The 25,681-nt window shown below is 35.1% G+C and overlaps 1 protein-coding gene across 11 annotated transcripts in view; it reads left to right on the plus strand.

Annotated features, from left to right (window-relative positions):
- The window catches only part of LOC105219563 (protein sidekick), an 80,068-nt gene that overhangs the window by 23,633 nt on the left and 30,754 nt on the right, over positions 1-25,681 (plus strand). For 7 of the 11 annotated variants that reach the window (XM_054230593.1, XM_054230587.1, XM_054230588.1 and 4 more), the window contains exons 2-6: positions 9,887-9,988; positions 21,348-21,524; positions 21,639-22,386; positions 22,520-22,647; positions 22,986-23,282. In XM_054230593.1, the coding sequence (XP_054086568.1) occupies positions 9,887-9,988; positions 21,348-21,524; positions 21,639-22,386; positions 22,520-22,647; positions 22,986-23,282 (1,452 nt within the window). The remainder of the gene's footprint in view (positions 1-9,886; positions 9,989-21,347; positions 21,525-21,638; positions 22,387-22,519; positions 22,648-22,985; positions 23,283-25,681) is intronic. The other 4 variants (XM_054230594.1, XM_054230595.1, XM_054230596.1 and 1 more) reach the window with 1 other exon arrangement.

Here is a 25,681-nt window from a genome sequence, read left to right on the forward strand (position 1 = left end):
CACTGTCTTTATTTTGCTGCATCTCTTGTGTCCAGGTTTTTATAGCGACAAATTAGTTGACGCAGCTGCTGCAGACACATCATTGCCCTCATCAATTGATCCCAACAATTATTTCTTTCATTCAGTCAAGAGCTAAATTATGATGTGTGAGGCTAAGCTGTCTTTTTTGGAGCATGGAGTTCTGGGCAATTAGTAATTGCAACAGTTGTCTATGTATGATTGAGGCATTATTTATAAAGATTGAGCGTATTTACTTGCCAGTCGTTGAGCTTCTAGAGTTGCATATTTTATTTTGTACCACTTTAACTTGCCTTCACTGTACATTAATTGATGTATTTAAGAATAAAATTTCAAAATGAACGTTGGAAAATAAACATTTCTTATGATTTACATATATATACCACCTCCTTCATTGTTGTTCAACCCGCTTTCAAATTTTTTAAGGTTTTAATAAAAATCATAAGGCAATAAATGCGTGGGACGAAATGCGTGATGTCGACGGTATAAATTAATTTTTAATGAGTACAATTAAAACTTTCTCATAGCAACCCTTGTTTCCTCACCAAAACTTATGGTGTGGCGAAAAGAACAATGAAATAGCCAGGAAGGAGCTATCTAGATGTTCTCTCTAAACACTAGATTGTATTGAATTACAGAATAAATTATTTTTTATACCCAAGTACTAGATTGTATTGAATTACAGAATAAATTGTTTTTTATACCCAATATTATTATAGTAACAAATTAGTAATAAATAGAGGAGTAATATTTGGAAGTTCTAACAAATACTCGTATTCTAAAAACAAGCATAGATTTCAGTAAAAATTCTAATGTATGGTGTACTGAAATAGTACAAAAAAAAGTTTACTTAAAATAAATCATTTTGAGAAAAAATTAAGCTCAGCCACACTTTAAACAAACTAACCAAACAGAAAGTGTGAATGAACTAAGGAGCAGTTTCAAGTAAACAACCAAATATTTTTCATTTTCATTTTTTCTATTCTTCTTAGTTCTTTCTATTTTATTTATGTTCATGTCTACGGCCATAACTTTTTAAAGACGCGCTGAAAAGTCCAAAATGTCTGCCACATTTTTTTTTTGTATTTTAAACAGTTCGCATCCAGAGGAGATCGGAGTAAGTTTGCACTAGATGTATGTATGTTGTCAGGTGCAGATATTTCGATATGTGTGCGTCGGAAAATGTAAACAAACAAGTTTTCTTGTTGATTTCTATTTTTCTCTTTTTAATTTCACAGAATCAGTGCAAAAAATATATGTTGCAAGTACATATGTACATATGTAGGTTTATTTGCTTTCAAAAGTATTTTTGTAAGTTCATATTTCTTTGTAACTTTTTTCGATAGAATAACCGCAAAGAATGGTAAAATGTTGATTTTATTGTTGTAAGTCCCTATATCTAGCAGTTATTTAAATATTCTTTAGGAAATTACTTTATTTCTAGAATATTAAAATTTAGTTTTGAATGTAAATAATAGTGTTATGGAACAGATTAGAAATTTTTAAATCACTACCAGTATCATATTTTATTCACAATTTTACAATATTTTCTGAAAAAAAAGGATACAATTTTAATGTAACGTTGTTACAAATTGTAGAAGCTTTTACTACTTCCATTAATTTACTTGAACGAATTTTACATAATATTATAACATTTAATTTTAAAAACTATAGACACCTTACGTTTGTAATGGCTGTTCATTCGCGAATAAATTTCATGAAAAATTAAATTACTTTTGGTAGTTGGTTAGGCCAGCTGTAACTTGCAAGTTTCTAATTGAGTGCATTAAGCCCAAAAGATTATTTAATCTCTCCATAGCATAGTAAAATATCCTAATTCCAACATAATTTCCCGGAAAGCAGGAGAAAAATCAATTATGTGTAGCTGACTTCATTATTATAAAATTAAATTGTGTATGTTCCATCGTTGGCTCTGAAACCAATTTAATTCAAAATACAAATTTTATTTTTTCACTTTTTGCAGAGTTGTGAAACATTTCAAGAAAAAATTTTATATTTTAAAAAGACGTTTAAATTGATAAACCGTCAAGGAACTGGAATTGAAATGCACTTTAAATACCTTTCCACCTTAATTTAAAGCCTTTTTTTTGAAAATCCTCAAGCAGTTATACTGAGTTATATGAAAATTACTAACATTAAGACCATAATTATTCCTTTGACGAGGTAAATATATATATATGAATAATTGAAACGAATTATTTCACGAATATTTTATAGTTTTTCAATGCTTTAAAGAGAATAGTGCCTGATGTCAGTCAAAAAAGCAACTCTACATCAACAACTACTTGTTGACAGCAGCCAATTAGAGTCATCTATGACAGCAGTAAGCGCTGAAGTTAGCTTTGTAAATTTTATGACATAAAATCAGTAATTAGGTTCGTCATTAAAATGTAAATCGATATGGCAGCTTTGAAAGTTTTCGATAATTATTTTTTAGTACCTGGGATAGTCAAAAGCTATGTCCAATGTTTTCTAAATGAAATTTCGAACTACTAGAGTTAGCTGTTGTTGTATAAATTCAATTAGGAGGTATATTTCGACATTTTTAAGTGTATTTAACCAAATTATTGTGTAATAGTGAAATTCGGTATATACATATAGATTTTTTATTTTAATACTAAATAAATTTTTTAGATTATTTTAGATTATTACAAAATCTTTACAGATGGCTTCTATCAGTTTCTTGATTCATCGACTGTGAAAATAGAAAATCAATTATTCCGCTTCTAAATGTTGAAATCCACATTTACTTACATATGCCACATACTGTTTGGATACAAATATACTCAGTTATATACATTGCACGCGTGTTTGCTAATAAGTTTAGTGTAGTGGGAAGCCAAAAAACTATTAAAGCATTACAAATGTGCTATATGTATATATGCATGCGTGTCGGTAATATAAATGCAACACTTGAACATTGTTCTTCGTTTTCTCGGCATAAAATATTCCACCAATTTATTGGATTTATATTCCATCAATTTATCGAAATCGGAAGAGAATTATTTCGAAAGAATTCTCTCAGGTAAAATTTAAGCCATTCTACAGTTGTTTCTCTTCAGTTATTCATCGTTAAACATTATAAAATTTAAGGATGGAAATTTTATTTTATTTTATTTTTTAATTTTAGATTTTCCCCTTTAATCTTATACATCGCGGGATTTGTTATTATTTCTGTGTTGAAGTCAAAGCACTGCATCAAAAATATGTTACAAAATGTGCTGTGGTTGCACATAAAAAATCAAAGCCTTTATTAATGTAAACTACCGCAGTAAAGAACTAAAAGCGTGAAAGAACAACAAAACAAAAGAGCACGCAACATAAACCACATATGTAAATATGCCATGGCTTGCCCTGTAGGAAATGGTATGATCTGTTTTAACTGAGTTTGTTGGACCTTAACCAATGTGTATTTGTGTTATTAATAATCACAAAGACAAGTGCTTAAAAATTTGCTTGTGGAGTAGACTTATTAGGTTCACAATATTTGCATTCGAAAACTTTAATGTATGTAGTGGTTTTCCCCAGTTCCTGATGTATAGATTGCCCCACCAAATTTGTTTCCATACAGGTACGTATTTATCTAAACCTTGCATCTATGACTTTCCTGCTACACCAGCCTTCGAATACCTGAGTTTAAAACACAGCAATTTATTTATACACTATTTTTGAAAGACACTAACATCTGGCATTAGTGACCACTACATTTTAACAGAGGGAAGAAACATTTTTACAAGACAAGTAAACAAACGAAAAAACACAACAAATGCAGATGTGAGTACAAGAACATAATTACGAGTAAATGGCGCAAACGAAAATAAACGACAACCATATGTAGACAACACACGATACACGAGGAAGACAAAAATATTATTTATAGTCCAACATAACTGGAACCGCTGTTTGAGTGAATCGCGGCGTCTGCTTTGAAAGGCGACAGAAAGTGAAACATGTGAGACAGAATCACAGAAGACAGAGGCTCTCACAAGTGGATGTTTTCGAGTAGTAGGGCGGTAGCTCATCAACATCCCCAGCGGGTGTTGTTTCCGCCAACTGCTGCTGTTATCCAGCTATCACCTTCCGTAGCTAATGCATCATGCCACATTTCTTTTAGATTTCATTCACCAGCTGTATGTTTATCATATTTTTTATGGTTAATGAATTTCTGAAATCTAACGTATACTGTCAGTGGAGTTACTGAGATTTACATACCGAAATGTTCTGGTGCCGTACCATTAAAAAGTGTGTAAAATATTTCTGAAGAAGTTCGTAAATGACGGTTGTCATTTTATAAATTCCTATAAGTCAGCTGGAATATTAAATTGTATGTATGTAAATATTAAATTGTAAATAAGTATGAAGAAATTAATGTATTTATAACTTTCATATTACCATGGTATATGTATGTACATATATACACATATGGCGATAAGTTTGAATATATGTGAACTTAGATCTCATATCAGAATTTATAAAATTGTTATGTGCACCCACGTATCATCATGATTCATGTATACATATATGGTATGTACAGAATTGGTAATTAGAATTCTTAAAAAAATAAAACCGTTAAATTTTAAAATTACCATTGCCAAGCAAATTATTAAACCGGCGACTTTTAACTTCAGTTCATTACTATTAGCAGCTCACCACAATTTTGAAGTATATGAATAAGTATATATTACTTTGTGCCTGAAAAGTAATGGGATTTACCGGAAGTAATCAATTACTAATTCCTTTAGCTGTTGATAAATATGCAGTTGGACTCATACAAATATACTGCTTATGTATGTACCATGTCTACGAAGAATTAGTATTAATATTTACTTGCAATATTGGTTATCGGACACTTAATAATTATTTTATGGGAAGGCATTTTGAAAAATAATTGTATGGGCATGAGACATGAATAAGCAAACAGGTTGCATTTGTCTCGTCTACATATTACAAATACTAGCATAAGTACATATATATATATATATATATTGTTGTATGTATTGAACATATTTCACTACTTAAAATTCCAGCGGAATGCAAACCACTAAAGAATGTTTGCATATCACGGCGCGAAAATAATAAAGAAAAGTTATAAAATGTATTTCCATATTATAATGCTGCCTATATGTAATTAATGCAAAATTCCATGTGATCGCACCAAAGAAGCTTATAAGTTGTGAAGATTACAGTAAGCCAATTAAAAAAAAAAGTTCCGACGTTAAGTGATCACCATTTTATTCCTCAATACTTCTTTTTGTGAGGCTATTTGTTAAGCGAAGAATACGCCAGCAATTATTGCACCATTGCCTAGTTTAGTTCAACTACTCATGGCAAAATCATTGGTTGAAAAAGATTTTCTTTCGATTCGTTTTTCAGCCAAAAGATTCCAAAGCGTCAACACATTTATTCGTGGTGCGTGTGGGATTCTTTCTCTCCCATTTGAAATCAGTTTCGAGAAAGATTTAAAAGAAGGATTAATTCAAACACATGTAACAATGCAAATCGAACGAACGATTCAGCTACTGGCGCTACACTACATAGTTCTATGTTACAGCAGTGACTGCTCTTTTAACTACATACAAAGTTAGCGAAGCAAATTTAAATAAAAAGTAGTTAACAAAACAGAGGGAAGCAGGTATACGTAGCCAATACTACTACTATCAAAAACTTGATCGTTTTTTCGATGCCTCAGAACAAACTGAATTTCACACGACTTTAAATTCTTGGCACGAATATAAGAAATATACACAATTGCAAATGCGGCCATAGAATCATGGAGGAGCATACAAAGTGTCTATCACAAACAATGAAGGGTATGGGTGCATCGCAGACTGTCTGCAGACTGCAGAAGACGACGAATGCAAAGTTCGTGAAGTATTATTGATTTATAAAGTCTACCTCTGGCTGTGTGTATGTCCATATATGACTTGATTATTGCCATGAAAAGTTAATTCCCAGCAATTATACATATATATTTTTGAGTTACGTGCTTATATGAATGACACATACAATTTTTAATCGGCGTTATCCTCTTCTTCCTCTAAATTACATTTTACCACCTATTATATTATATACACTACTTTTTTCCCCAGAATGGCCTTACGTAACTACCGGCCACATTTAGATTTTTAGATTTACGATGGTTTAGCTTTGAATTGTGAATGCGAAGGTGTATATTTAAAAGTTATCATTATCGAATGCAAAAAATCCTATTTACCAAACATATAACATTTTGTTAGTTTGTATGGAAAGTATTTCTTTGAAATTAGTGGAAATTTATAAAACAATTTTTATACTGTGAATTGTGAAGAACATACAAAATCAAGGGCACATTTTTAATGATGTTACCTGCAAAATTAATCACAGCTTTTAGTGCTATAAATTATAGCTGAAAATAATTAAATTAATAATTATCATATTTAAACTTTAATATTACTTCTAGTAGTTTTGTGTTATTTTGATAAAGTGGCCGTATTAATTTAATATCCAAGTATTTTAACATTGCGGTTCTCACACGTTTAAAGTGTCAAATATTCAAAAACTCACTGTAAATTTGTCCAATGTAACTGTAAATATTATATTTTCCAATATCACATCAGTTCTTGAATTTCTTTTATAAATGTATATTAATGCACAATTTATAGGTTTCAAACAAATTCGTCAAGGAAGACTACAATTGTGGTTAGGTTAGTGTCCGATATAGGCTGGAAAACCACAAGCTAACCATAGCAAGTACATAAATTACTTAGGATACATTGACATAGACCATCACCAACCCCGAAACAAACAGAAACCAGCAAACCAGATGGGATGTTCCAATTGCAATTATTTTTTTATGACCGCTTAATTGTTTCCGCAATTTAACAATTTGTTATTTGGGTTATTGTTTTCCAATATATATGACCGTTACATTCGTATAAAATTGTTCGCCTACCTATTTGCTAAATCCTTTTACGAATGGGCGTTGGTAATATATTTAGATTATTGGATTTCTACAAGTGAATCTCGAAGTTCTTCAATTTAATTACAGTGAAAATAATCTCACGTAAATTACGTTTATCTCAGGTTCTTAAGACTTATAACTTTCTAATATGTAAATATTAGCTAAACGGAACATTTATGTATTCCATTCATTCTGATGCAATACAATTTAATAATAGGTTTTTTTTATAAATTAATATATTTAAATATATAATAAAACCAAAAAATAGGACCGGAAAAAAATTCAAGTTACTCAACGTGGTCTATATCTTGTGCATACCACACAAACTAAGTATACTTTGGAGTTTTTTAGATTTGAACTTTGAAGTAAACTATTTTTATGTTAATGAATACGGAGTACCACGACATGAATGGGTATGTCGAAACCACAAAATGATGTTAAGAGCTTCAGAGTAAGCGAAAGCGTGAGTGCTCTAAGTAGAATTATTTGGTTTTCAATTGTTACACGATTTGGGGTAGCTCGTCGAGCAGGGTGTGACTATAATCCTCTTAAGTAGGTATTTCATGCTTACACCATCCTCAATGAAAATTTCCCCAAATTTATATTTTTCATTTCAAGAAAATATGTCGCCTGCTGCAATGATGATAAGGCGTGTTCTCACGAAATTTTAGGCATTAAACCTCGCTGCATATATATGTACTTTACTGGCACACCTGAAGTAAATTTATTCAAATATCCTGTAGGAAAAAAGTATTATTTGTTTTTTTTTTCTTCATTCAGTGATATGCCTTATGTATTAATCAATCACAAATTGTACTGTAAAGTCTCTAATAGTCTATAAATATTAGAATCTTCAATTTCCATTATTAATATATAGTATTTATTCATTCCACATTGAAGAACATGCTTTATACAAGCTTATTATCAATATTAAATATGTGATCCAGCTATAATTCATTACCAATTTTAGCTAATCTTCTTCATATCTTCAATGAATAACGACAGAAAAATATGGAATTATACTTTATGTTTCCTACAGGGATACCGTTTGTTCCACGTGCTTAAATTTATAGCTAAATAAAATCACTTGACAAATCTTGAATTTAAATTGCAGTTAATAATGTGGTTGCTGTTCGCCATCCCATAAGTATCACTGAACATATTTTATACAAATCCCTTGAAATGTGACATGGGCACGCTTTGTACGCGTACTCGTATCACCTTATCCGATAATGAAACAAGAAATACAACAATACTATGGAAACTGCACATTGCAACTGTGGCAAACATCCGAACAATTCTTCACAACACAAATAGGAATTCATTTTTTCTCTTGCAGACTCATTGATTTGAGTTTTTTTTTCAATTAAAATATCGACAATAATAACTGATTAACGTCTAAAATTACGGAAAAATTACTTATAATAACCATCATCTCTTTAGATGATATTTCTCAGAAAATGCATATTCAAAGACGTTGAATTATTTCTTATATATGTACATATGTATTTGTTGTTTAGCAAATACTTCATCTTTTGTATGAACAATAAACTCTATAAAAATAAATATCTTATCTGTGCCACTTTCATTGCGATAAAATGCTTACAATGTAAACGATTTGCGTGTTATGGGAATCACAAGGAGATTTTACCCACGAAGTAAAGTGAAGTAAAGATATTGAAATAAATGGAGCAGCATCAGCCCCGTTCTACATATGTACATCTTGTAAGCATTATGTATGTATGTACATTCTTAATTCTCATCTAATGTGTACTCTTATAATGTAAGATAATACAAGCGTTAAATTGGAAGCGCGTGCAGCTGACGCATTTTCTTTAAGAACATATTTAGTTGATGCAGCAGAGATACTCACGAGTGTTCTGCAACAATGGTGCCACTGTGCATGTCCCTTTACAGTTGATTGCACGTTGTTTACTTCAGCTGCTTTACTTAAAACTATACACAGTGCTTAGGTGCTTTTATTTTATGAATAAAGTACAAGGGTTTCCAATTGGTTTTTTGGCGATGTTGATAGTCTTTGCCGCGTTCTTATTTGAAAACGTTTACAGCGTCTTGTCTAGTACATCTCATGCCTAAGATATTGCTATTATAACCACTTATCGAAACACCCTTTATATATACGTATATATGTATGTTTTCTCTGGTAGCTTGTTCAGCGTTTGAACGCTGCAAGCCTTTTGCACTGCGGTTAGGTAACGTAAGACAACTTTTTGTAACGTGCGACGGCACGCATGCGTCAATTTCAACATTCGTCGCCTGGTTGCTAAAACTAACAGCCCTTGCAGTTTTGGATTAAGTTTCATTCGATGATATCGTAATGTTATTATGCATGCATTTAATTATATATACATAAATGGTTTCCTTATGCCTCCTTTCATTTACATTTCTTATTATTAGGTTATTTATTTTTCATTGCTTGTGACACAAATTTCATACGAAACCGTCGTGGAATAATTTAATGTATTACAATTAATTTTTATGTACCAATTTTGACTTTTTGATATTTCTCAGAATTTTAAATGATAAAATTAAAGTTTCTTCGTATGCCCTACGAAGCGTGATATTTAATTGTATAAAAACCCATATTTCAATATAATGATATAATAATATCAATTCCAATATAACACTCCAATACCTCCAATTTGAAGTCTTACTGTAGCTCAAAATATTTGTTTTCACCAGCAATAAAATTTACAACCCCAAATCAAAAAAAAATTAGTTTCTTCACGTGTTTACACATAAATTTTTGTAAATAAAATATTTTAAACACGAAAGTATTTTCGTTCTACTCTTATTGTTAAAAAAATTCTTATACCCTTTTCAGTACCAAAGAAATTACGAATAAATAAATTTTTAATTAATTTTTATTTATTTTTTATGTTTTAGATGGCCCACAACTGCAAGCGCCACGCTTTACCACACAACCTTCGTCATCAGGTTCGATAGTGAGTGAAGGTCGCACGAAAATTCTACAGTGTCATGCCTTAGGTAAGTACAGCCCATTTTTTATACACAATACATCAATATTTTACGAAACTGACATAAATATGTAATACCAACAAAAAGGCTTAAACGGCAAACTTCTTTTAAAGCCTATGGAAATGCTTCATAAATATTATTTGGTTCAATATTCCCTTCCTTTCTTTCGTTTACGCTACGCCATCAGCAAAACCTTGTTCCCGTTTTGAAAGAATTCCCTTGTGATTGGTCGTAGCTAAAGGTAACCTGCGCTCCGGCATTAACAACTGGCTTCAGCCATTAAAGTGACCAAAATTCAGTTGACCGAACCGACGGTCGTTTATTGGAAATTCGGCAACGAAGTGATCCGTTAAAAGCGCTACCAGCTATCAGCCTACTTATAGTCTTGCATTGCGAATCGATAGTCATTGTAGCTTATTCATCTTACTACTTTACCGTTTCATTGTCGCTAAGTGCTTAAGGATAAGCCACTCAACCATATTCGACAAGCAACATTGTTCTTCGGATAGTGAAATGAACAGAAAAACAATAACTTTTTATGTGGCTTCCTGTAACTGTTCGATACATGCTGTCTCTTAATTTTCGTTCTTCGTTCTTTCTTCTTTCTCACTGTTTCTCAGAATATGAGTTTCAAGTGGCCACCCACATTTCATTGCGAAAGCTTCTTAGTCATTTACCGTCTTATTCTTTGTGGTTGTACTTTGCGCCCTTTCGACATTCGATATCCATTTTTGATTACTTTCGTTATCTACATGACTGTATATACTTAGTAAAACATAGAGGTACACAGTAGAGCGTTTTGTAAAATGTAGATTCAATTCAGTGATTGTAGTGATTTGTAGCTGATTATAAATGTTTAATATAATATATTCTAAAACAAAAAATTTAAACTAAGACAGGAAAAATTATTTAATATAGATTCTGTAAAAGCGAATTTGGTGGCATTTTTTTAAATATTTTTTTTTAGAATTTTCATATTTTTACCACAATTGGCTTTACCACCACCACTTATATACCGTTAGCAAATCCTTTAATACCATGCTATTTCTTGAATATCAGTTTAAAGGAAACATATGTCACATGTTAGCATCTTAGTGTTTTAACCTTTTCTCCTCTAGACATGTTTTAATAGGATTATGAAATTGCTACTTAACTAATACCTTTGCAATATTTATACTAAAATTACGCACAAATACATACATATGTATATACTCATATGGTAGTTTATAGTTGAAATAATCATACCAATATTTTTAAAATTTTGGAGGCTAACTTCGCAGCGAGGAGAATAATTTCACTCTCCCGGAAAAAATAGTTTGGTCCAATACCCAACATGAGGGAGCTGCAGAAATTCCTAAACGGAGTTTTTCCTTTTTCATCAAGAAACTACTTTATATACAAGATTATTCACTCACTCCATTTTGCTAAGATATCTCACACATTAACTATGATATCAGAGAGATTCACCGATATTTTCATTAAAATGACCACAGATCCTATTTTTGGGTATGAGAATCCTTACGCAGTTATGGTACCATTATACCGGGATGCAAAACAGCAAAAGTTATGTGCAAGGCGGTAGATAAGAAGTACTCGAAATTTCTATTGGCGCTCGATAGAAGCAAATGTAGGAATATGATCGGCATACTCACTGGTCACTGTCTTGTGGCGGCGCACGCCTACAAGATGGGGCTGATAGATCGTGAAGACTGCAGGAAATGTCAAGAGCAAGGCACCAGAGAAACAATGGAGCACCTTTTCTGTGAATGTTCTGCATTATCAAGACAATGGCTTCAGCATTTGGGAGCTGCACACTACGTTAATCTGGAAGAGATTTCGTTGGTAAAGCCACAAAGCCTTTTGAAATTCGCAACAAGCGCTGGCATCCTAAAGGATGACTACTCCTCATTAACCAAGTGACGGCACTCCATCTGGTTTCACAAAGGACCAAAACTGGTCTATGTGTGGCGTTATAGCCTGCCAGAGTAACCTAACCTAACCTATGGTACCATTTCGAATATTCTTTAATAAGTGGCATCACACCCTTACAGTATTAGTAAGAAGTCCTATTCCAATGTATATATTCACTAGAGCTTGATTTATAGTACAAAAAAAGCCGTTAAATGAACAACAACAATTATATTCTGTGCAACAGGAGAGTAGAAAAAATGTGAATTGTATTACCAACTAAAAACTAATTTTAGCCGAGTTTTTTTTAGTTGTTTTGGTTTTGTTTGTATCCTTTTCACTCACTCACTCAAGATTTAATTACCGACCTTTGCTCGATTAAAGCGCTGATTTAGATCGCTTTACCATAAAAAATCTTATTTTACAACATTAATTTTTAATAGCATACAAAGCAAGTTTTTAAACTAAAAATATATATTGGTCTACAACTTTGCTTCCGCCGTTTAATTTTTAATTTAAGTTTTTTTTTGTATAAAATCGGTTACAAATGTCGATGAGCCTCAGCCGCACTTTTCTTGGAACTAAAGAATAAAAGCAAAATTTCCCGCAATTGTCGAGAATTCGGCTCAAAAAGTGACATTTTCAGTTGAGAATAAGTCTGGGATGCAAACAGATCTCTACAAATATTTTGTTAGGTTAATGTTGACACAAATGTAAAAAATCGATATAAAAAGAAAATCGATTTAATCGACCAGTGCTGGACCCTAGAGACATCTATTGGAAAACGGCGGAAGCAAAGTTGTAGACCTAATAACAGCTTATGATTGATCGAGTAGCCGGCTGTGCGAAAGGCAAAACCTGGTTTCTCAATTATAATTTTAATGTATTAAATTAATTTGGTTTTGTAAAATGCTATGAAACCACCTAAGAGAGTGCGATTTGTTTTAAAAAATTAATTTGGTTCATGAAAAAGTGTCCCCTCAAGGGAGGTGTCCGTTAGGAGAGGTTTTTCTGTACATAGAAAAGTATACTATATTATTAAAATCAATTCGCTGAAATATGTAAAGAACACATCCCTATAAATCGTATGTATGGTGAGCTTATATACTTCATTATCACTTTATCGTTCACAAGGCGAGTTAATTATTAGACAATAATGATATCGAGCAAAGATATGCATACTTATAAGTTAAGTGTTAATGACAAATTAAGAACTAACTGAATAACATTTCTGAACTAAAACTGTATCAGCTTGGATTGTTATTGCTAAGTGGACGTCTGTCTTTTCTTTGTATATATAAATATTATGAACTGATTAGTCATTGATTGGATAATACGTGGAAAAAACAGTTGAAATATTTCACTCATTAAAGTATCGAAATATAATATCAATTTCCTCATCATTTGATAAACTACTAAAGTGTAATGCAAATTTATATTTTTTTATTTATCTCCTGAATAAAGTTTCTCCGAAATTAGGTTTAATCTGTCGTTCAACTTATGAAGTAGTAAATTAAGTATTTGAAACTTCTCACGCACATATTTATATAATACAATAACCCAACACACTAAATTTTTACTGCGCAGTTCATTAGCATGTCTTCTGCCCGTTCTACTTTATTTTTATTCACAGTTTAAATACAAATTACTGCATCTTTCTGCGATGCATATACTTTCCGGCTTTTTTACACAAAAGACTCTACTACGAGCACTATTCACTACCATAGATTGCGATGTAGAGCTGGCGGCGGCCAGTTGCAACTATGTATCACCGGAATAGCCGTGTATATATGTATGTAGGTAAGTAAGATCAGGTGGGAATGGCACAGGTATTTGCCGCGTAGACGTTTTACTATACGTTTAAACTCAACTTGGTCGCACATTGTAGTTGCCTAATGAAGACATGAATAAAATATAAGCTACTGTATGCAGTTATCCACTGCTTCTGCTGTTGCCGCATCGTTCCTGTTGCTGCTCAATACTTGACTGCTTTTATGTGTGCCATCATCCTGGTGATTTTCACAACTTTTTAGCTTAAGCGTTCGTTTAGCTTTTGTGCATAACTTTATATTTCTCATTTCTTTTTTTGAAAGTATTTTCCATTTCTTTTCATTGGAGGCGAATACAATTTTCAATGGGTTTCTTAAAAGTCAGTGCATTAGGCGCTCAGCTGCTGCACAAGTTTCCGTCGTATTCTTCCTGCTTCCCTCTATGACCGCTTTAATCCCGAAAAAGTTTGCACTTCGCCTTAATTTCACCTCAATGCACTTCTGTTGCCGTTGCGATTAAGGATAAGGCACTTGCAGGTAAATGACTGCCGCTGCTGTTATCTTGCAATTCTCATGTTATGCGTATAACAAGGAAGCATCTGCTGCTAAATGTCACGCCTATTCAACTTTATGCCATCACTATTGCGAATATAGTTAACATCACTGCGACTGCGGTAGTTTTCATTTAGTTTCTGACAAATGCTTTAAATGATACTCGATACGTGCAACATGCAACACCAGACTCTGTTTGCCATAAAAGAATACGTTCGCGTTGAGTTCACTCTTTACCTACCTAACACACAGGCAAGAGCATAACATTTTCTTTGTATAGTTAGGTGAAGAATACTTGGAAGCGTGATGTTGCATGAGTAAGTGACCACATTCGTTTGTGGAATGCAGTCTGTATGTTCACCACAGACTGCTGAGCAAATGTGATAAAGTGAGTGTAATAAATATCTTATTAAGAAACTGGTTTTTGTTACTTTTGCTTGGTTTTTGTAATTGTTTTTGTCAATTGTTTGGCATGTGCTGGATAAATTTGTAAGACAGAGCTACAATTGTTCAAAGCAATTGGTTATAGAAGATAGTGTTGTTTCATCAAACATTGTCGGGCCACAAAACCATAGTTTTCGCATCCATGGTATTCTCAAGTTCTCAAGCAAATGTTCAACTTGAAAGAAATTTAGTGACATTATGTTGTCAAAAAGCTAGGAGATAAGCATAAGGTCAGCCCCAATATAGAGAATTCCAACCACTTCGTTAGCATCTATGACTCCTCCTATAAGTACACCAAACTGCGATACAGATTAATTTGACCGAATTACGAATTGCCTTAAATCGCATGTACCTTATATAGTACACCATGCATTTAAGGTATAATCAGTTTATAGTCTTTGATGTCAGATATATATATATATATATATATATATATTTGGCGTAGGAACCGCATTAAGCGATTATAGCCGAATCCACCAGAGCGCGCCACTCATTCCTCCTTTTTGCTTTTTGGCGCCAACTGGAAACACCAAGTGAAGCCAGGTCACTTTGCACTTGGTCTTTCCAGTGGAGGTCGTCCTCTTCCGCGGCTTCCTCCAGCGGGTACTGCATCGAATACTTTCAGAGCTGGAGTGTTTTCTTCCATCCGTACAACATGACCTAGCCAGCGTAGCCGCTGTCTTTTTATTCGCTGAACTATGTCAATGTCGTCGTATAAATCGTACAGCTCATCGTTCCATCGTCTGCGGTATTCGCCGTTGCCAATGTTTAGAGGACCATAAATCTTGCACAAAACCTTTCTCTCGAAAACCCCAAGAGTCGTCTCATCGGATGTTGTCATCGTCCACGCTTCAGCGCCATACATCAGGACGGGAATAATGAGCGACTTATAGAGTTTGATTTTGGTTCGTCGAGAGAGGACTTTACTTTTCAATTGCCTACTCAGTCCAAAGTAGCACCTGTTGGCAAGAGTGATTCTGCGTTGGATTTCAAGGCTGACATTGTTGGTGTTGTTAATGCTGGTTCCCAGATAAACGAAATTATCTACAACTTCAAAGTTATGACTGTCAACAGTTACGTGGGAGCCAAGACGCGAGTGCGCTGACTGTTTGTTTGATGACAGGAGATATTTCGTCTTGTCCTCATTCACCACCAGACCCATACGCTTCGCTTCTTTATCTAGTCTGGAAAACGCAGAACAAACGGCGCGGTTGTTGCTTCCGATGATATCAATATCATCGGCATACGCCAGGAGCTGTACACTCTTGTAGAAGATTGTACCCTCTCTATTTAGTTCTGCAGCTCGTATTATTTTTTCCAGCAATAGATTGAAGAAGTCGCACGATAGTGAGTCACCCTGTCTGAAGCCTCGTTTGGTATCGAACGGCTCGGAGAGGTCCTTCCCGATCCTGACGGAGCTTTTGGTGTTGCTCAACGTCAGCTTACATAGCCGTATTAGTTTTGCAGGGATACCAATTTCAGACATCGCGGCATAAAGGCAGCTCCTTTTCGTGCTATCGAAGGCAGCTTTAAAATCGATAAAATATGGTGAGTATCGATTCTTCTCTCTCGGGTCTTTTCCAAGATTTGGCGCATGGTGAATATCTGGTCCATTGTGGATTTTCCAGGTCTAAAGCCACACTGATAAGGTCCAATCAGTTCGTTGACGGTGGGCTTTAGTCTTTCACACAATACGCTCGACAAAACCTTATATGCGATATTGAGGAGACTTATACCACGGTAGTTGGCGCAGATTGTGGAGTCTCCCTTCTTATGGATTGGGCAGAGCACACTAAGATTCCAATCGTCAGGCATGCTTTCTTCCGACCATATTCTACAAAGAAGCTGATGCATGCACCTTATCAGTTCTTCGCCGCCGTATTTGAATAGCTCGGCCGGTAATTCATCGGCCCCCGCCGCTTTGTTGTTCTTCAAGCGGGTACTTTCACTGCCATTGAGCAGGTCGGAGAAGTGTTCCCTCCATAATCCCAGAGCACACTGGGACATCCGTTACCAGATTACCTTCTCGGTCCCTACATGATAATGCTCCGGTCTTGAAACCTTCTGTTAATCGCCATATCTTTTCATAAAATTTTCGAGCATTACCCATGTCGGCCAGCTTTTCAAGCTTTTCATACTCACGCATTTCGGCCTCTTTCTTTTTACGTCTGCAAATGCGTCTCGCTTCCCTCTTCAGTTCTCGATATCTATCCCACCCCGAACGTGTTGTTGTCGATCGCAACGTTGCGAGGTAGGCAGTCTGTTTTCTCTCCACTGCGGAACGACAATTCTCATCGTACCAACTGGTTTTTTGGCGTTGCCGGAGACCAATTGTTTCGGCTGCAGCGGTATGCAATGAGTTTGAGATGCCGTTCCACAGCTCCCTTATATCGAGATGCTGATGAGTGCTCTCAGAGAGCAGGAGTGCAAGTCGAGTAGAAAATCGTTCGGCTGTCGGTTGTGATTGCAGCTTTTCGACGTCGAACCTTCCTTGTGTTTGTTGACGGGCGTTCTTTGCTGCACAGAGGCGAGTGCGTATCTTTGCTGCTACTAGATAATGGTCCGAGTCAATGTTTGGTCCTCGGAGCGTACGCACGTCTAAAACACTGGAGACATGTCTTCCGTCTATCACAACGTGATCGATTTGATTGCGCGTGTTTCGATCAGGGGACAGCCACGTTGCTTGATGAATTTTTTTATGCTGGAATCTGGTACTACAGACAACCATATTTCGGGCCCCAGCGAAGTCGATCAGCCTCAGGCCGTTTGGCGATGTTTCGTCATGGAGGCTGAATTTTCCGACTGTTGTGCCAAAGACACCTTCTTTACCCACCCTGGCGTTAAAATCGCCAAGCACGATTTTGACATCGTGGCGGGGGCAGCGCTCATAGGTGCGTTCTAGGCGCTCATAGAAAGCATCTTTGGTCACATCGTCCTTCTCTTCCGTTGGGGCGTGGGTGCAAATCAGCGATATGTTGAAGAACCTCGCTTTGATGCGGATTGTGGCAAGACGTTCATCCATCGGGGTGAATGCCAGGACTCGGCGACGTAGTCTCTCTCCCACCACAAATCCAACACCGAATTTGCGCTCCTTTATATGGCCGCTGTAGTAGATGTCACAAGGACCCACCTTCTTCCGTCCTTGTCCCGTCCATCGCACTTCTTGAGCGGCGGTGATGTCAGCCTTTAGTTGTATGAGGACATCAACCAGCTGGGCAGAGACACCTTCCCAATTAAGAGTCCGGACATTCCAGGTGCATGCCCTCAAATCATGATCCTTAGTACGTTTGCAGGGGTCGTCATCAAAAGGGGGGTTTCTCATCCGAGGCTCGGTGTTTGTTTTCATTGGGGAGATTTTTTTTGTGTGGTGGGTCCCAAGCCCTACGCACAACCGCACAAGCGGGCTTCGCCTTCTCACTTTAGCTCGCCTCCAAACGGATGTCTGTTAGCTACCCAGGGGATACTTGGTCTAAAACCGGAAGTCGTGAGCTGCTTGAGTCATATGCAAAAGAATCGTTCCTGGCCACTCCCAAGTGAATGGCCATCAGAAACTTTCTTCACTTGCGTGAACTTCTACATATGACCCCATCCCCCCAGTTATAGTAAATCATAAAATCGTATTTCGTTAAAAATACATATTTTTGTTAAAATTGATACGAAGGTTTTAACCTGTCTGTAAATTCATTGACATAATACATACTTGTTTATAAGTAGACGTTATGAAAGCATATACATATGTAGTTCGAGTCTAAACTGTTCCATTATTTCGACGTTCTTGCTCTCTTTTATAGATTCTATAAATGATGTCTATAACCGATTCAATTTGTACTTTGTGTCAGAACTAAAGGCTGATCCGTTTCGAGGTTCCCTACTTTTATTAAAGAAAAAACCAAGAAAATTCATATTTAATGGGGAATTTTTATTATCATTCGAAAGAACAATTTATTTTTTTTTAATATTATCTCTTTCAAATATTGGCCGCGGCTACGTCTCAAATGGTACATCCGTTGAGTTCAATTTTCGATAACTAATTCGAGCGTTTCGACTGCTAACTGGCGAATGACACGCATGATGTTTTGCTCCAAGGCCTGCATATCCTCACCGTCTCGTTCAAACCAACTGTTGCTGAGATCATGAGCTTCAATTTCAAGCAACAAATGTCGGTTACGTTCTCACAGGCATGAGAACGAAATGGTTGAAATGGTCGGATGAAATGGTTGCCCTTCGTTCCAAATGCGCCTATTTTAATAATAAAGTTGAACAATTTGTAAACGTTGTTCAAGCGTAAGTCTTTCCATGATGAAATTCAAAACAATACTGAACAAAAATAACATGACAGCTTGACACGCGTGATGTGTTGAACACATAGAAGACGACAAGCGACGAGCGACATCTGTCAAATATTAAAATACACGCGTTCTTAAGGGCACAGATTTTTTGACAACAGCACGACTACGCGACAACAGGCTTGTAGTTGTCGTTGTCGCCAAATTAGAAATGTTTCTAATTTTGCCAACGACAATGGCCGCTGTAGAGCTGCCACTAACATGTGAAATGTAAAATTATTCAAAGTTCTCACAAGTATGACGTTATTTTGCCAGCAGAAACGTAAAATAGCTTTGATATATAATTTATAATAGCAATCGATTATTTAAAACAAATAAATTTTTTTTTTACATTTTTTGCACAAATAATTTCACTTTAAACTAAATATGTAAATTTTATTGAAGTGAAAGGTTTCAGTACGGCAACAATGAAATTGCTATTTGATATGTCGCTGCCGTCTTCAAAATGTTCAAGACGCTGGCTTCAAAGCGACATTTGTGATTAGCCGTCGCTACGTCGTGTCGTGTCGTCGTCTTTGTGTTCAGCTCTTGATCTGTCAAAAATTGGATATTGAAAAAACACTACTATTTAGATCACCCGTATATACTAAGTACTAAGAATGTAGACTACACACAATATATACACATTGTGAATAGTTATGTACAGACACTCTTTTTGTACCAAATGTCAACATATGATGAAAGCACTTGACTCTGTTGGGATGTGGTAACTGCCGGTAAAAGCGTCTACTTTGTGCCAAGTGCGTTCGAGAGTAGTGCAAATATTTAACTGTGCTTTGATGTGACGCGGTAAGGACAAAAATAAAAAAAATATCTAAGAAATATATGTGGATATAAGTAACAACTTTGCTTTTCCCTCCACTACTCCTTCTATTCGAACCACAATACAGGGGTACACTTTGATTCGTATTTATTGAAAATTTTACAATAATTTAATTTTACCTAAAATAAAAAAAGTCTACCACGTTTTCTGTCCACCTTATCTGACCAAGTGCCAAACAAGCAGAACGCTTTGAAAATGTGGAAAGACAAACTTGGAATATTTCCAACTACACGCATTAGACATTATCTATAAAATTTGCATAATCAATGATTTACATTGTTTTCAGTTCTGGCAATTCAGTGAGTTTTTCAACTTCAATTATAGTTGGTATAAAGTCTGAAACTTTCTTAAACAAACTGAGGGGCGAATTTAAATATTACGCCGTTTATTTTCACATTGTTTATCTTGAATGAATCAAAATTAATTTCGTAAATTTGAATCAAAAATATGGATTTAAGTTACCATTTCCATTTTTTCAATGACGTATAACAATGGTCGATCAACTTATACATATGTCCGCTTCTGGTATCATAGTTAAATTAAAAAAACTTTTATATTTCTAAAAATAATCGATCAAATGTATGAATGTGGATAAGCGACCTTTTTCCTTGTGTGTTTTTATACAATTTCTGGAGAAAAAGCTAAAATGATAAAATTACTATTTTTGAATGAGAAGAAATGTGAAAGAAATTGAATACCAAATTATTTTTTTTTTTTGGAATCTAATTTGTTGAATTTTTTCAAATTTTGACCCCAGTTTTCGTAATTTCAATACTTTAATTAAAATGGCTTTCCACTTAGCTATATTTCGAAATTCGACAGCAAATATTTGGATTTGGAAACTAACTTCGAAACACAGGCAAGACTATTTTTTACTTATGAATCAATTCCGTGGAAAAAAATACCCAGATAGAAACCGATTTTTCCATTTTGTTGACAAAATCTCGTGCAAACAGGTTCTTGAGTATAGACTTATATACGCAACATAAGGATGAAGATCTTGATTAACGCTTTATATCCATTCAAATATGCAGTTGAACTACCCTAACTCGAATCACCATAGGCTTTTGAGTTACGGAAGGTAATTTGTATCAAATTTGACTTCTATTGTCAATTCAAGAGTTCGAGTTATGGAAGTTCAACTGTAGTTGAACTCATTCAATAAATCAAATTCTTCGTTTACAAATACATACATATGATTCTTTAGTGATTTCATATTTCTGATAGTACTTAATATCAGATCATGCTAGATTCGTTCCATTTAAATGCTGACTAGAACTCATTGACAACCTATAATCCACTGGAAATCTTTATGAATTCTTTAATAATTTCGAATGAAATGCGATGAATGTAACTAAACGGTAAACTAAGGAGCACAAGGAAGTCCTCAAAGCATTTTACTAACTAACGAAATGCTTCGTGTTTCCCTTTTTCGACATTTCGCCATTAATTGCAAAATTTGCTCTATTTTATTTCGACTTCTCATTCACTAATTTATATTTAATTCTTGCTTATTTTATTTGCAGGATACCCACAACCCACGTATCGTTGGCTGAAGGATGGCATACCAATCACCGATTACTCTTCCAGTCAGTATTATCGTTTGCAGAAAACGCGACGCGAGGATGCCGGCAGCTATCAGTGCATAGCGAAAAACGATGCCGGCTCGATATTTAGTGAGAAAATCGACATCGAAGTGGCATGTAAGTGTTTCTAAACTATTAAGTATCACAGTATTTTCTTAATTTGGAAAATGTTAGTTTCCGGCATAACATGTACTGCGTCTTCTACATTCATTTTTTCCATTGCTCTTTCAGATATGGGCATTTTCGAGAACACCACACTGGGACATCTCACAGTGACGTCAGGGCATCCAGCCATTTTCGATTTGCCACCTATCGAGTCACAACCACCACCGCTGGTAATGTGGCAAACAGTTGACGGCCCATTGAACTATGACATCAAATATGCCGAAACCAAATCCAATCAATTAATTATACTCAGCGCCGATGAGAATGATCGCAAAGCGTATCGTGCGCGTGCAATAAACACACAGTTGGACAAGGAGGAGAACAGCGCATTCATACAACTGAATGTAAGTGGAGATCCCTACGTCGAAGTAGCGCCTGAAATCGTTGTACACCCGCAAGATATGAAAGTGAAACGCGGCGAACAAGTGGCTGTCTTGGAATGCATCGCGAATGCGCGTCCATTACACGAACTCGAGACACTGTGGCTGAAGGATGGCATACCTATCGAGAATGCGGGAGTACCGCATACTTTGAATGATCCCTGGAATCGTTCGCTGTCACTGCTTTCAGCCAATTTAACACATTCCGGCGAGTACACTTGTCAGGTGCGATTACGTAGCGGTGGCTATGATACCGTCACTGTCAGCGCCAAAGTGGAGGTGTTGGAGCCGCCTACGTTCTTCACACAAATGCGCACTGAGACGTTTGGTGAATTCGGTGCTTTGGTTACGCTGCCCTGTGACGTCGTTGGCGATCCGATGCCTGTGGTGAAATGGTATAAAAATGCCGAATCTGTCGACACGAATGATGGAAAGTAAGTATGAGAAAATGGAGACAAAGTTATGTGGTACGAGTAGAGTATGCTCCTATAGCTCCTATAGCTACAGTTAATGAAATTCGATTTTAAATAAGCTGAGCAATTTATATACGTTTGATTGATTTTACAGATACTCACTTCAGGAGGATAATTCCTTGAGCATCAAGAAACTTACGCTGCAGGATTCGGCTATGTTTCAATGTCTCGCCAGCAACGAGGCGGGCGAGAAAAGCGCCTACACTTGGCTGCGTGTTAAATGTGAGTATACTCATCCTAAAGTTTTACTTATATAAACTAATGTTATGGCACTGAAGTAAGCAATGTGTATTATATCTCTGTACATGTTTTCACAGCTGGATTAACATATTAACATATTTTATACACAAGCTATATACATACATATACATATGTACAGTCCTAAATCGAATGCTTTCAATGCTTATTCATCCATATTTCGAATTTCTTTCTTATACTCTCTTTTCTCTCTCATTAACATCATGCAACTGTGAAAACACACAAAATATATTATAAATACGCTTGCTTAATACTAAATGCTCGACTAAAACAAAAACATGAATGGAATGGTAAAATGTTAGCTTCAATGCAAAATCTTGTTGAAGGATTGTCTGCCAAAGCCGACATAACTACAACCACTTTCACTACTAATCTGTCGCATAATGCATTGCGTTTGTCTGCAGCTAACAATAGTCGCCTGAATGCAATCCCATTGCATTTTGTTGAAAAGTGCAAATCGTCATCGTCGTCACGTGGCTACGTGGATAGTCTGCTGCAGCGCTTCAAGCGTTTGGCACAACCTCGTATCCTACGTATAAGAGCATCATCAGCGCACTCTGGCATGGGTACTGGCTATCGGCGCAAGGATCTACGCTTTGGTATGGGCACGCTAAGTGCTGTTATTTATTCCTACTCGTGCACACACATAAATTTATTACCTTCATTCATTCGCACGCACTGTTATATGTAGTAGTCTCGTTTAATATTGCAATTTTGCTGGTACTTTTTTATGTTTTCAAGTATCAAGTATTTTATACACGCTTTTATTGTATTTGTAGTAGTATCGCATATTAATTGCCACGTTGCATGCACAATAAAGAATACCACCGCAAATACACGAGCATTGTTGCACAATTACCGCACATTTATTTGAAGTATTTAAAACCTTAACACAGTTTCACAATTTTTATTGCTTTTTTATGCGAATGGGTTTATGAGAAATCAATATTGGCAGACACACAAGTATATAAATTAAAAACTAATTTTTATAATATGTATATGGTATATGGGGGCTGGGTTAATTCCTAGACCGATTTCACCCATTTTCGCCACCAAGCTATATTATATCCAAGATTATGTATTTAAATTCCCTCTAAATTTCTGTAGAATATTTGCCATATTTACCCATATTTTCTGAGAAATGGTCGTGAGCATTGAGGTCCTTATAACTTTATTTGTGGATCAGTTTTAACATTTCGGTTAAAGCCACTTTGTGGGAGTGGTAATGATCTGATTTCCTTCATCTGTAATAACAACCTCTCCATAGTGCCAAGAAATATGTTCACCAAGTTCCATCAAAATATCTCAATTGGTACTCAAATTATCATATGCGACAGACATCCAGATTTCAACCGGTTTTATCATCCTGAACAGTTTGATATACATATGTAACTCTATATCTACTCGTCTAGTTTTATATGACACAAACAAGCCTTATGTGAATAAAACTATTATACCCTATGTAACCAGTTGCGAGAGTATACAAATTAGCGAATTGTTTCTAAAGAAGGGTGATCCATTTCGACGTTTTTAAAGAAAAAAACACAGAAAATTCGAATATAATGGGGAATATTTATTATCGAAATATCATATATATTTTTATATTCGAAAGAACAATATTTGACATTTATTTTTTAAAGATTACCTCTTCCAAATGTTTACCGCGGTTACATCTCAGATGCTCCATCCATTGAGTCCAATTTTCGTTGACTCGTTCCAGCATTTCGACTGGTAACGTGATGTTTTGCTCCAAGGCCTGAATTGAATTGAAATTGTCCGCATAGACTTTAGACTTTACATATCCCCACCGAAGTGTTCTCTCAATAAATTAATTGATTGATGCGATGTATGGGAAGTGGCGCCGTCTTGTTGAAACCAAATGTCGCCGACATCACGAGCTTCAATTTCAGTCGAATATTATCCAATAATGAATGCTGGGTCTCAAGATGGATGATGGTGTTGCGAATAGTACGCGCAGTAGGCCGATTATATTGACAATAAATAGAGCGAATTTTCGTAATAAAATTAAACAATTCGAAAACGTTTTCCATGATAAAATGCCATACATGTAAAATGCATGTAAAAGGAAAGTAAAACTGATGCTGACATGGAAGGTCGCAATGACCCCGTGTTATGAAGAACTTTTACTTGTAATGCAAAGTTTAAAATGTTATTCTCTATATTTGCCAAATATCTTGCATCTGAAAAGATTTATGTATATAGCTAAGTTGTTTTAAACTACACATACATTAATATATTTTTCCACTTTCTCCCATTCACGAATTCCTAAGTGACACTCGTATAATTACCAAAGTTTTCCACAAATGGCTTCTTGTCTTACAAATTAATATGTCATGTGCCAACATTAAACACACACACTCATACACATTTTAATATTTAATGGGCTAATCAGTTATTAAAACGCCTCGCACGATTCACATGAGTACACGTGCCCAGGAATATACCTTACAAACAATGTGGCACAGCTATTTTATTTGCTAACTGTCACTTAAGACATATACGCTTCGTCACAATATGAGCAATGCTGTTTTACTACCTACGCTGTTGGTAGTTGGTGTGCCATGGCGTATACGTATCGAACGAAAAGCACTCACATGCCGGTATAAACATGTGTACTAAACGCAAGATTTTTATTATAATTATTAAGGGAATATAAAATTAAAAAATAAATATAATATAAAAAAGTCAAATTTTTCCTTAATGCAATTTTTGTTGTCATAATTATTAATTTAATTTTCTTTATCATTTAAAAAAAAATAAAACTGTAATTTTTAAGATTAATTTTTCTTATATTCCGTTAAATTTTAGAATATACCTGCTCATTTGTAATAATTATTCTTATGCATATACATATATAAAATTCAGCTGAGGCTTCTTTCAGACTTTTTCATTGACTTCCTTCCTTTTCAAAATATATTGATGCACACTTAAAGCCTCACAACAAAATTATATTGCATAAAACATTCCGAAAGTTCAT

This window comes from Zeugodacus cucurbitae, chromosome 5, assembly GCF_028554725.1.
Source record: "Zeugodacus cucurbitae isolate PBARC_wt_2022May chromosome 5, idZeuCucr1.2, whole genome shotgun sequence".
Lineage (NCBI taxonomy): Eukaryota > Metazoa > Arthropoda > Insecta > Diptera > Tephritidae > Zeugodacus > Zeugodacus cucurbitae.